Source organism: Eleutherodactylus coqui, chromosome 2 (genome assembly GCF_035609145.1).
Source record: "Eleutherodactylus coqui strain aEleCoq1 chromosome 2, aEleCoq1.hap1, whole genome shotgun sequence".
NCBI lineage: Eukaryota > Metazoa > Chordata > Amphibia > Anura > Eleutherodactylidae > Eleutherodactylus > Eleutherodactylus coqui.
Window position 1 is genome coordinate 136,010,082 of NC_089838.1, and position 13,994 is coordinate 136,024,075.

General features: G+C 46.4%; 1 protein-coding gene across 5 annotated transcripts in view; it reads right to left on the bottom strand.

The window, feature by feature from the left end:
• LOC136611781 (bestrophin-3-like) overlaps positions 1–13,994 on the bottom strand; it is an 80,306-nt gene that overhangs the window by 40,113 nt on the left and 26,199 nt on the right. For 2 of the 5 annotated variants that reach the window (XM_066591630.1, XM_066591629.1), the window contains exon 3: positions 7,478–7,572. The exons of 1 other annotated variant lie outside the window; for it this stretch is intronic. In XM_066591630.1, the coding sequence (XP_066447727.1) occupies positions 7,478–7,572 (95 nt within the window). Of the gene's footprint in view, positions 1–74; positions 100–7,477; positions 7,573–13,994 lie in introns of those variants that run through there. 2 more of the 5 variants (XM_066591632.1, XM_066591633.1) reach the window with 2 other exon arrangements.

Sequence of the window (13,994 nt, forward strand, 5' to 3'; positions counted from 1 at the left end):
TCAATAAACGCCTGCCCTGGGCGGGAGAAGTTCCGGAATCTAACCTGGCAAGGTACCAAAAGTTTAGGACGTACCTGTAGTCCTAGGCGATCCTCCCTGCAATCGCCTAGGACTTGGAGTCTTTCTGCCGATTCAGACTGTGGGCGCTGAGGCCTCAGGGGGCAGGTTATCACCCGATGTCCAGCTTTCCCGCAGTAGAGGCAGAGATGATGCAATAAACGAATCTGGCGTCGCTCCTTGGGGTCCAGCGGGTCCATTTCCATAGGCTCAGGAACAGAGACTGGTACGGAAGAGGAGGGAACAGGACAAACGACCTCCCTGACTCTACGGACCTGTCTATCTTGCTTCCCAGCCCTGAGCCTCCTAACTGCCTTTACCGCTAGCTCCATAGCCTCCTTTAAAGACCCGGGAACGGGATGGGAAATCAATAGTTCTTTAACCGCGTCCGAGAGACCCTGCAGAAAAACGTCTTTCAGAGCGCTATCGTTCCATGTAGTATCACCCGCATAGCATCTGAAATTGGAGTAATAATCCTCCACACAAAGCGACCCCTGATGCAATGCCAACAGCCGAGAAACCGCCAACCCCACTCGGTCCGGTTCATCGAAGATACCCCCGAGTTCCTGGAAAAAGGAGTTCACCGACTGCAGGCTGGGGGAGCCCTCGGGAATGGAAAAAGCCCAGGTCTGGGCAGAGCCCCGCAGCAGGGACATTATAAGCCCAATCCTCTGGGCCTCCAACCCGGAAGAACGGGGACGCATCCGAAAAAACAACCGACATGCCTGTTGAAAAACAAAAAACTTGTTCCTCTCCCAGAGAACACCTCGGGAAGAGGCCACTTGGGTTCGGGACTGGTTGAGGCGTCCCGCCCCTGCGACAATGCCCACTGCTCCTGGGCCACCATACGAGCTGACAAATCCTGGATCACCGTCACAAGGGCTTGCAGCTGGTTTGTGAGGGAGCTGATCGCCTCCATGGAAAAAAAAACAGTTTAAAGGGCCAGTTATTATGTTATGGCACTCTGACCCCCCGAGCGCCAGGTGGGGTGCCCTGAACTTCCCGCACCCCACTGTCCCTGCCTACTTGCCTTGGCCCTGGCTAACCCCAGGCGGACAACTGGACGTCGGTCCCTGCGCTGGCTAGGGACCTGGCGACTGACAAGAAGAAACTAACTGATGGGGGACAGAGTGCCGACAGAGAGGCAGATGGAAAAGACCAACAGGACTTACAAGGCAAAGCAAGGCTGGAGGTGGAAACTGACAGGCAAACTAGAAGGAGACTGACTAGCAACTAGCACTGACTGAGACAGGCTGACTAGATGCAAGCAGAACCAATAAATTTGGCAGTGAGCTCAGGTCACTGCCAGCCTTATAAACGAAAGACTCCGCCCCGGGGCGGAGAGTGGGAGGAGCCAGCTCCCCCACTACTGCACAAGAGAGGTGGAGGAGTGCGGGCGGCGCCCTACGGGCGGACACGCCCACGCCGCCACACACCAGCAGCTCCACGTCGCCAGGAGAGCCCCGATGTCAGGGCTTCAGGACGCCGGAGCCGACGCTGGGGTGGCGCGCACCGACCGCGGGACCGTGCGCCGCCCTGCATGGTAACACCAGCAGTCTCTCCACATTGTGCATTAACCCTTGTCCTGAATAACAAAGTGACAGGTCTTGGCCTGCATCGAGGCCACCATGCCACGACGCTGTCACGACCAACAAACCACAACAGCAGGGCTGTCCCTGTTTGGACGATCATCCCACATGCAAGCAGGTTGCATGTGGAAGTTGTCTCGTTAGAGTAGGAACCTGAGAGACAACAAGGACCCATGAAGAGGGCTTGCAGGCTTAAGTATTTTGACCATTATATGAACCAATACCTCGTATCGTATCTATTTACATCTGTTTATGCGTGTGGGTATGCTTGGTCATGTTTTGAGCGCTTGTCAGTCATGTGTAATGTCTGTCCATGAGTTATGTTGCTGTTTCCGAGTTTCGCCAGAATTTTGTCACTTCGTGAGTGCGAATGACATAATATGACCTGTGCTAATTCTGACTATACTGACCTCTGTGCTCTCTGACCATGGCTTTGTATTTTGGATTCTGCTTATTTCTGCTGCCTCCCCTGGTCTATAGCTTGGACCTAATTTACACACCTGTGCTGCCCATCCTGACCTAAGCCTGTCTCTACTACACAACTGTTCAGACCTTCAGGTACAGTGCCTTGGCCCAGTGCAGCAACAGCAACTACACAACTGGGACTACCTGTGTGTGTAATGAAAACCAAGATACAGGTGTGAACACCGGAATGAGTCTTATAACGTACTTATTAGAAGAGGGAAGGGGATTGAATTTAGCAGAGGAAAGGAAGCCAGGGACAGTGCCACCATTACTGTATGGGGCAGTATACAGGATATCACTCCCACAGCTCCTGCAGTATTAATTCAGTCAGAAGGACAGACAACCTCACCTGATAACTGCTAGGCAATGCAAATTCTCTAGAGCAGTGTTCCCCAACTCCAGTCCTCAGAGACCGCCAACAGGTCATGTTTTCAGGATTTCCTCAGTGTTACACAGGTGATGTAATTATTCTCAGTGCCTGACACATTGCCACAGGTGTTCTTACCATAGGATATCCTGAAAACATGACCTGTTGGTGGTCCCTGAGGACTGGAGTTGGGGACCCCTGCTCTAGAGTATAGGTCTCCTACCTGCACTGAATGTTCAGGGGCACTGCATGCTCTTTTGGCTGCAGTATGACAAATCTTCTCTCTTCTCTGCCTTCTGCTGATATGCAGAGGATACCACCAGTCCAATCCCCAGCAGCTTCGACTTATCAGCCGAATAAAATAACAGTTTATCATTGCGGTAGTTGCCCGACACACAGAGCAGCTCCTGTCCAGCAATCGGAGCAATTATGTCAGTTGAATAAACCAGTTGATTGCTGCTGAAAGAGATGCTCTGTGTGTTGGATAGGTTAACCCTCCAACTCTCTAGAGACCCTAAGTCCCTTGCACTCCACTTTCCCTTCTACTAGCCCTGTGCTCTGTAGGGCTGGAATGGGGTCATTTTGTGGCTAAAAAAATCACCAACAGTCACTTGTAACCAGTCGCTGGAGAAAGAGGGAGGACATTTGTCCATTTCTGTCAAATACTCTGATACTGTGGCCAGGCTGGTGAACTTTGAAACAGGTTTACTTTGGCCCTCTCTGAGTTTTGGCACTGGAGTTGTGCTACCTGCTTACATAGGTGTGCATGATGGGCCTTCAAGCTCTGCTGCACCTTAATACACTCTCACAGGACTGAGAGGCTGTTGCTGTTTTTCTGTCAATCTCATTCCATCAGCCCAGGCTCTGGCTGGCTCCCTCTCTGCACGCTTCTCTGCCTTCCTCCTGCTTAGCCTCCCTCTGTGTGACTCTCTTTAGGCCGCTAATCCCACATCCAATTCACGTTGGCCGACACAGGCTACACTTTCTTCCGTAGTCTTTTCAGTAACTATTCCAACAATTTTGGAAGACATTCAGTCTCTCAACTGCAGGGGCGATTTCCTCAAGTTTGACCTCTGAAATTGTCACTCCTGTGGTTGTCCCTCTGGGCCAATTGCTTCGTCTGATTCCCGAACCGAGAGCTCTTCCTCCCTTTCTAGCCAATGTGATTAATCAGGAAACTCTTTTTAAAACAAGCAGTAACACTTCCTTGGAAAATACTTTGTGGTGCTAACTCCCAAGACACACTGTCAATGGCTCATGTAATCGGAGAACAACAAAATGGGTAGCACACACTCCAGGAATGCATGCAAAAGTGAAGGTACATTATTGAACAATTCCAGATGTCAGCAGAATAGCAATGTGTTGGGCAAGGTCCTTTGTCAAGACAAAAAAGTGCATAAAATAATATACTTATAGTCCACGCAAGAATGATACATGGACAGCTTTAGATCTGTGAGGCAGTAGGAACAAGAACCACAGTAATTGCAAGAGAAGGCTACAGATGGTACCTGGCAGCAGCAGGCTGTCAGTTTACACTCACAGAGAGGCTCATACAGATAGCGAGACAGTGGACAGCATTTGCAACTCTGTGACTATCTAACTCACTCTGGGTCCAGTATGCGGTGGACTCTGCAGCAAATACCGCCCCATAGCATGCTATGGAAAAATGGGATTTCATCTCCACAAGCAGAAATCCATTGCTATTTTCCGCTTGCGGAGTAGAAATCGTGGCATGCTGCGATTCTGTGTGGGCTATGCACAGACAGCTTCCATTGAAGCACTGCAGAAGTATCGTGGGATTCGCATCATCGCCTAGCGCCAGCACCTACTGCGCATGCGCGATGAAGAGCCATCCGGCACATCCACAGCAGAGAAAAAAGACAGCGGGCAGGTACCAAGGGGTCACTGGCCAGGCACCAGGTTGACCTCTGCAAGTGAGGTCCGACCCGCCCGTGTGCAGGAGGCCTAAAGGTGAGGATGAGAGACAGTGATTTTATTGTTGTCAGCCAATGCTGTGTGTCCCTCCACTGGTGTCAGAAATGGGAGCGTGGCCATGAACTGCATGTGAGACTGAACAGGTTTCTGTGTCCAGGCTTGCATGCAGAAGCAGGTACTGACTCCAGTCTAGAGTCCATATGGCCTGGTAGTGACAGTTATGTGGAGGATGATGGGGTTTGTTTAAGGGCACAGTGGGGGATGATGGGGATTGTCTGGAGGACTGTGGAGGACGATGTGGGTTGTTAGGAGAACTATGGTGGATGATGGGGGATTGTACGGAGGACAATGGAGGTTGTTTTGAGGACTGGGTATTAGGACTATTAGGTGAAGACTTTGTGCTTGTCTGTTGTATCAGATATCCTGAAAATTATGCACAGATCTTTTTTTTTTTGCTTATCAGCTTCTGTTACTGTTTGTGTCCTTAATGTATGCATAAGACAACTCTATTTCCAATGTAGCCCAGAGATGTCAAAACATACCCTTCTGATCTAGAGGGAGATAGAGACTCAAACAGAGATGCTACTTTTGCTTCTAGTAAGTGTTCTACTATCTCATCCCAGAGCTATAATAACAGCAACACTACACATTAATGCTGTATAATGTCCTCCATGCTGTTGTTGCTTACGTGCATATGAGGGAGATAGAGAAGAGCTTTGTAGGGAAAGACATCATAGCTAATTTTCTGCCAGCCCTAATCTGAGCTCAGGAAAAACTGAAAACAAGAGATGGAGCCTGCAGATGGGGAAAACTGGTAATAAATACAGGATATAAGTCACAATGACCAGAAATAGTGCTATTCTTCATGTAAACGCACACATGACAGCTTACTGTGAAAAGACACCTGAAACAACAATTACAGTTTATTTGTAAGGAGTCCATCACTTCCCTATTTCAGTTTACACATCTATTACATGTTCTTTAAGCCTGTTTTGGATACTTATATTTGCTTATACTACCAACTATTTGGAGTACTTTGTATTTTGTGTGTAGAAAATCCATGCAAAATTGATGTTTAATATCTAAGGTTAGTAGTTTTACAAAAGGTGTTTCATGCACTACCGCACGTGACTTAAAATAGTATGGAACAACCTAATGCACATATTAAAACATAAAAAACTTCATGTTCAGCCAGTTCACACACAGAAAAATTAAGTGTAGAGCTTTCAACTTTGAAAAGTCCTATTCAAAAGTGCTTTATAAGGATAACTTGAATACATTGTTATATCGCATTTAGGGCTTATTCACACGAGCGTATATCGGCTGCCAACATACACTACCATCTGATGCATTGGATTCCAATGCATCAGATCACACAGGCGTATTCCCGCGGCATAAAAGCGCCCATGACTGCTAAACTCCCTCTCCCTTTTCTCATCCTCTCCACCTCTTGCCAGCTGTTTGCAATGGGAGGGGCAGGGCAGAGCTAATCTCCACCCCATCCCACCCCCTCCCATTGCTGGTTGTTGACAAGGGACGGAGAGGGGGCGGGAGCTTAGCACACTAGCTCCTGCCCCGTCCGCCTCCTCCACTTGCAGAGAGCCAGCGAGTGGGAGGAAAGGGGGAAAACAGCTTAGCAGAGCTAAACTCTCTGCCCCCGCCCAACGGCATTGCAGGCTCGGCATATATGTGCTGGGCCCAGGCCGTCTGAATGGGTGTACAAACATTAAATTTGTGCGCCCGTTCACGTGTTTTCACATCACCAGCAGGCGAATGTAAAAACGCAAACGCCCGTGTGATTCGAGCCCAAAGGGGATTTCCAAACCCCCAAAAATGTAGAAAATTGCAGGAAGTACTTAAATAAGAAAATAATTACCTATTCATTCACCCAGTGTTCCAGCATTGCTTTGGTGCTTCCTACCAGTCTTTGTTCCTACCACTGCAGATATGAATTGCCCAACTTCACACATGACTAAGGGCTCCTGTTCACTTGCGTTTTTCTTGCGTGTTTTTTTCACACGATTGTCAATGGTTCTTTCCAATGTTAAAAACGCATCGCAAGTTGGTTCTTTGCAATTTTTGTGCGATGTGTTTTTAACATTAGAAAGTCCCATTGACAATCGTGTGAAGAAACGCAGTGATATCGCATGAAAAAAACGCAGCAATAACGCACAAGAAAAACACAAGTGTGCAGGAGCCCTGATGCAGCCTACAATCGCCTTAGCGTAATTATAGAGAGTAGGTAAATGGTGATAACATGCCTGTCTGCACACATGAGCTCTGTAGCTGATCAATGGCTATATTAAGAGTTGGGTGTGTTATCTCTACAGCACCAGAAAACAAAGACCATCAGGGAGCAGCAGAGAGGCGGCACTGGAACAGTGGGCAAGTTTTTTTCAACATTTAAACTTTTTTTGTATGTACTAATTTCTCTAAAGTTTAGATTTTCATGATAAAGTGGTGACGTAAGCCCCTTTTACACGGAACGACTTTCGGGCAAACAATGCCTGACACTCGTCCCTGCATGTACTAGTTCACATGCTGTTGCACAGGAGCAAGTATCGTTTGCTCGCCTTCCCCCGCCCCTCTCCATTCACTTTAACAGTGGCCGTTCAGTACTCAACGGCTGCTGTTTACACTGAACGATCATCGTTCAGGATTTAATGCAGCTTAAAATTCTGAACGATGATTGTTCAGTGTAAATAGCATCCATTCAGTACTGAACGGCCGCTGTTAAAGTGAATGGAGAGGGGCGGGGGAGAGCGAGGAGTGAAATCTCCTCTGGCCGCCCCGCTGCGAGCCAACAATACTCGCTCCTGTGCAACATCATGGGAGCAAATACATGCGGGGACGAGTGTCAGGCATCGTTTGCCCGACAGTTGCTTTTCAAAGCAGCCAATCAGATTTAATATTGTAAGAGAATGTTAGTTAATTAAAATCGGATTGCTTACTGTGGGCGACACCAGTGTTTTTTCAGCTCGACTTGCTAAACATGTCAGGTACATGCAGCATGCACCACATCCTCGAGGTGCTGTGGGTCATTTCAGCAGTGCCAACCACTTACCTAACACAAAGGTAACTGGGATTTGTTCTGCATATCTGTCACAGTAAAGTGATAGCTTTTCAAAATAACGTTTTTGATCACCTGTAAGAAAAAATCTGCAGCAGAAGTAACAAGATTGTATAACTTCTGAAGCGTGATATTTTAAATCTGCGCTTATTTTGAAAAAGTGATAAGAAAAGCAAACACACATGGACATAATATTCTTTCTTTACAAAATTAATAGTCGCCTCCCAAGATCAAAGCAAATAACTGCAAATTTCAGTTACAAGAGACAACAGTGTTACAAAGGAGCCCATACCAAAATCTAGCCTAGTAAATATAATATACATGCACACATACAGAAAAAAGCACCCGGCACAAAATAACAAAAGGAAAAGCGCTGCATGCTGTGCCTTGTCTACCAGTAAAATGTCGGACAGCTGAGTGGAAACGAAACAGACCCCATTATAGTCAATGGGGTTCGTTCGATGCTATTTGGTTCTGTCAGAGGATGGATCTGTTCAGACAGGGGATTCCCCTTTCCTGCTCCTATAATGAAGCATGAACACAGAAGCCCTAATGTAGATGTGAAAGCAGCCTTTGGGTGCATTGAGACGACCGTTTATCGGCCGGGTATTCACAACGGCCGATATACGGCGTCTCTCTCTGCAGGGGGAGGAGGCTGGAAGAGCCAGGAGCTCTGAGCTCCCGCCCCCTCTCTGCCTCCTCTCCAACCCCTCTCCAGCCCCCTGCACTATTTGCAATGAGGAGGGGCGGGATGGGGCGGAGCTAATTCCCAGAACTTAGCCCCGCCCCTGTCCTGCCTCCTCTCCTTGCAAATAGTGCAGGAGGCTGGAGAGGGGGTGGAGAGGAGGCAGAGAGGGGGCGGGAGCTCAGAGCACTGCTCCTGGCTCTTCCAGCCTCCTCCCCCTGCAGAGAGAGACGCCGTATATCGGCCAGGCGTAAATACCTGGCCGATATACGGTCGTCTGAATGCACCCATAGGTCCAATGCACACAGGCGTATTTGCATTGCAGAATCCGGAGCGGCCGTCTGCCTCTGGATTCCACAGCAAATACTGCTCATAGACATGCTATAGAAAATCACTTTTCCATGTACACGAGTGGAAACCCATTGTGGTTTTCCGCTCGCAGAGGAAAAATCACAGGATGTTCTATTTTGGCGAGGATTCAGCATGGACAGCTTCTATCAGGCCTCATGTCCACGGGGAAAATCAGGCCCGCTACGGATTCTCCATGTAGAATCCGTAGTGGGTCCCTCCTGCCCCGCAGACATGAGGCATGAAAATAATAATTAACTCACCTCTTGCCCGCTCCGGATCTTCCCTTCGCTGCGGCTTCATCTTCTCTCCGTCGCAGCCGGATCTTCTTTCTTCGGCCCAGCGGATGCACAGGGCACGTCGGTTGCGTGCCCCGCGCATGCGCCGGCCCACAGAAAAAAGATCCGGCCGCGACGGAGAGAAGATGAAGCCGCGGCGAAGGGAAGATCGAGAGCAGGTGAGTAAATTCCGATTTTGGTCTCACGCGGATCCGGACGGCTTCCATAGGCTTCAATAGAAGCCTGCGGGAGCCGTCCCCGCGGGAGACCCGCACGAAAATGGAGCATGGTCCAGATTTTTTCATTTTTTGTAGCAAAAAAGAATAAAAATCTAGGGGATTTACACCCGTGTATTTGCGATGCTGTCAGTGGGAGTACAATCAGCTGATCGGTTGGGGTCCCGAACGACGGACCTCACTCGATCAAGTATTTGAGGAAAGGTCATAAATATTATTTGCCCAGTAGACCTCTTTAAGTAAGAATGACACACTGCAAAGAAGACAATTATGCATCTCTAACCTGATAATTTATACCTGATAGAAATATCTTATAGAGAAAAAATTTGCAGTAAATTTGTCAAAAAAATGAAATGGTTTTCAGACATAAATTCGCAGACTTTGGGACCATATTTGGAGGAAAATTTACAACAATTTATGAAGCTGTCAATTACACTTGCAAACCGTATAATCAAATTATGATGAGAGTAAAAATAAATACAGGATGGAGACAACCGTCTGCGGCTCCGGCACGACTGCCCCTTTCCTTTGAGCGGCTCCTCAATGTTTTGGGAAACAGGTGGAGGACATTGTCTCCATTAGAATTGGCCCCCTTGTGATGCTAATGCAGTTTGGTCTCCACTCCTTGAATTCCACTACCTTCCATAGGTCGAGTGTTGAGTTCTACGGATAGTATTCTGTGCATTAGCAGCTCACGGACGAACTGTATTTATGTTGGTAAGTTTTGCATGAATAGACCGATTGATGACGCTTACATGCTGGACTGTCAAGTTTCTAGACCATCAGGCCCTTTGTTTTTTTTTACCTAGTTGATAGGTGATGTTGGTGTGAGAAGTACACCAATTCTGGAGATGGAATGGCCGGCGGAAGGGGTTGGAGGTGCGCCGTTGTTTTTTAACACCATGTGTGCATGTACTGAAAGACTGCATACTTGTTGTTAAATACATTTAACTCAGTCTAATGGTCTAGAAAATTGACATGCTTGTAACACCATCAGCATGGGCACCCTTGAGATGCTAAGGCAGTTTGGACTCCACTTCTTAAAGACCTAAAGTGATACCAATTTCTCCAAACAGGAGTGGACTCTGTGCATTAGCACCTCACGGGCGAATTGAATGCATGGTAATAAGTTTCAAGCAAGAAAACCAAAGCCCAACATTATTTAGAGAGATATTGGTCCTATATTGATGATGTAGTGTTTTAGTATGTTAATTGCATTTTTATATATAGTGAAAAAATGACAGTGCAGATGAGAAGTAAAAATAAATACAGGATGGAGACAACCGTCTGCGGCTCCGGCCCGACTGCCCCTTTCCTTTGAGCGGCTCCTCAATGTTTTGGGAAACAGGTGGAGGACATTGTCTCCATTAGAATTGGCCCCCTTGTGATGCTAATGCAGTTTGGTCTCCACTCCTTGAATTCCACTACCTTCCATAGGTCGAGTGTTGAGTTTTACGGATAGTATTCTGTGCATTAGCAGCTCACGGACGAACTGTATTTATGTTGGTAAGTTTTGCATGAATAGCCCGATTGATGACGCTTACATGCTGGACTGTCAAGTTTCTAGACCATCAGGCCCTTTGTTTTTTTTTACCTAGTTGATAGGTGATGTTGGTGTGAGAAGTACACCAATTCTGGAGATGGAATGGCCGGCGGAAGGGGTTGGAGGTGCGCCGTTGTTTTTTTAACACCATGTGTGCATGTACTGAAAGACTGCATACTTGTTAAATACATTTAACTCAGTCTAATGGTCTAGAAAATTGGCACGCTTGTAACACCAGCAGCACGGGCGCCCTTGTGATGCTGAGTCAGTTTGGACTCCAGTCCTTAAAAACCTAGAGCGATATCAATTTCTCCAAACAGGAGTGGACTCTGTGTGTTAGCGCCTCACGGGCAAAATTAAATGCATATCAATACGTTTTAAGCAAGGAATCCATAGCCCAAAATGCTTTAGAGGGATGTTTGTGCGATATTAATGATGTAGTGCCTTAGTATGTTAATTGTATTTTTATATATAGTGAAGAAATGACAGTGCAGATGAGAAGTAAAAATAAATACAGGATGGAGACAACCGTCTGCAGCTTCGGCCCGACTGCCCCTTTCCTTTGAGCGGCTCCTCAATGTTGTGGAAAACGGGCAGATAACATTGTCTCCATTAGAATTGGCCCCCTTGTGATGCTAATGCAGTTTGGTCTCCACTCCTTGAACTCCACTACCTCCCGAAGGTCGAGTGCTGAGTTCTATGGAGTTTCTGTGCATTAGCACCTCACGGGCGAACTGTAGTTATGTTGGTAAGTTTTGCGTAAACAAACCAGTTGACGCTTGCATGCTGGACTGCCAAATTTTCTTGACCATCAGGCCGTTTGCTATTTTTGACCTAGTTGATAGGTGATGTTGGTGTGACAAGTACACCAATTCTGGAGATGGAATAGGCGGCAGAAGGGGTTGAAGGTGCGCCGTTGTTTTTTAACACCCTGTGTGCATGTACTGCAAGACTGCATACTTGTTGTTACAAGCATGTCAATTTTCTGGACCATTAGACTGAGTTAAATGTATTTAACACCATCAGCATGGGCGCCCTTGTGATGCTGAGGCAGTTTGGACTCCACTCCTTAAAGACCTAGAGTGATACCCATTTCCCCGAACAGGAGTGGACTCTGTGCGTTAGCACCTCACGGGCGAATTGAATGCATGTCAATACGTTTCAAGCAGGGAAACCATAGCCCCAAATTTTTAGAGAGATGATTGCATTGGAATATATATAGGCAAGAAATTATTTATTCAAATGCTCATAAGATCTGGAAGCTTATACAAATATTGTTAAATTAAAATAATAATCGAGCCCCAGCCGGCCAATCACAGACGGCGCTTGATGAGCCAATCCCAGCCACTCAGTGAAGTCATTCACTAAGTGGCTGTGATTGCCTCATTGAGTGCCGGCTGTGATTGGCCAGCTTGGGCCCGATTAGCCAATCACACATGCGCTTTGCTGGAGGCAGGGTATTCAAAGCCCCATCACCAGGAAGAAGCTTAGCTGTGAGACGGGAAGGACACAGTTTACCACAGCGATGTCGAGGAACATCGGGAGGCAACGGGACGCCACAGACCAGGCGAGTATAAGGCCCCCCAAAAATAAGACACTGTGCCCTTTTTTGAGACAAAAAATTAATATAAGACAGTGTCTTATTTATGGGGAAACACTGCATTAAATTGGGCTCACTAATCTTTTAAAAAAGACATGGCTTTGTTTTTCCAAAAATAGTCCCACACCAACACTATTCATTGTGTCTGGTTTTACTGCTCAGCTCCATCATAGTGAATATCACAAAACCTGTGGACAGGTGTGGTACCGTTTTGCAGTACGGATAAATGTTTTTGGCAGAAAATAGCCATGGTTTTCTTATTCAACCCTTTAAACTGCTGGTGTGTAATGGTTTGTAGCATGAGAATGCAGAAGAAAAATTGGTGAAATTTAGAAAATCTGCTGTGCAAATCAGCAGGAATATTGATGTTTCCTGCCTGGTTTACTTAAGTGTTAATTGTACTTACACTTTATGTATTTTCAGATTAATAGTTTTTTTCACATTTTCAAATAATAAAAATGTCAAGCCTGTGGACAGTTCTGCATGACTCTCAGCCTTGTCCCCTGATCCCAGTTATCTACTTCCTGCCTTCTGGTTCTGACCCCACTTCTATTCCTGATTAAGCTCATTATAAAAGCCTGACCCTGCCACTGCACCAGCGTGTGATCCACTCGCCATTGATCAAGTTCCACTTCTGCCTGCTCCTCTACCATTCAGCTGAGACCTTCTGATATGGACCCCTGGCTTCCCTCCTGAAAACGCGAACCGCCTCCTCTATTTCTACTGCAAACAAGACCTTCTGTTGCTGTCTTCTGGCTCGTCCCTGACTACTCTCTCCAGACCTGTGGTTACTACACCTGAGGCATTATAACATATTGCAAAATTATATATCACGGTCTTAAGAAGCATATAACTTTCACTTTGAATAATTGTAATACTTTTTTAAGAGGCTTTGGGGTGCGTATATGTATAATCAGCAGAGGAAAGACACATTTGCGGAGAACAGAAGTTGTTCAGAAGGGGATGCAGTGCACAGAGATCAGCAAGTGAGTGCAACGTTATAGAAGGGAAAACATTTTTAGAACAGACATGCTAATTACATTGGATCAGCATTCCTCATCAAAATATTTTTTTCTATTTCAATGACTAAAAATCGTGCCACAATGCAGTTGCTATCTTTTTTTCTCCATATAATACTAGAAACCGCCACGGCATTGTTCCCAGCATACACTTTCTCACACAGAGCCAGGAGTAATACAAGTCATGTGCGGACATTTAGGAATGGCTGACACATGACTGTCACTCCTGAAGATGAATTATGCCAGTAACGACAGTTGACATAGCTTGGGAATGCCACTGGGAGCGCTGGGTCAGCAGGAAACGTTATACGATCAGTGCGATGAAGCTACAGTAACACGTGCTCTCTAGTTGTGAAGGAAAAGTATACAAGCAGATGAATACTATATCAGACAAATGATGGGAAATAAGGACCCACTCTTATCTCTGTTATTACCAAATATATGATCAAGTAGTTTTCTAGAGTCGCAACAAACCACTGCAAATAAGTCCTCTGAGAACTCTCACTTAAATGTCCACAGTTCTGACATACATTGCTCATATCTAGCTGTTCGTGTAATTTGACAACTAAGACATATGGAAAAGCATACTACTCTGGTATGCTTACACAGCACTGTGGGCCAGAATTCCTATAACAGTGGTCAAAAGTCCAAAAAATGAAGTTTCAAAAATGGCGCTCATAACTGTGTTAATAAAGATGAGGGAATAGTCTGTTCTGATGGGTAGAGTCAGTTTTTTTTCCGATCACCACCCGTCTGATGCAATCGTTTCAAGTCGCATCTTGTTCTTATATTTCTGATTGTG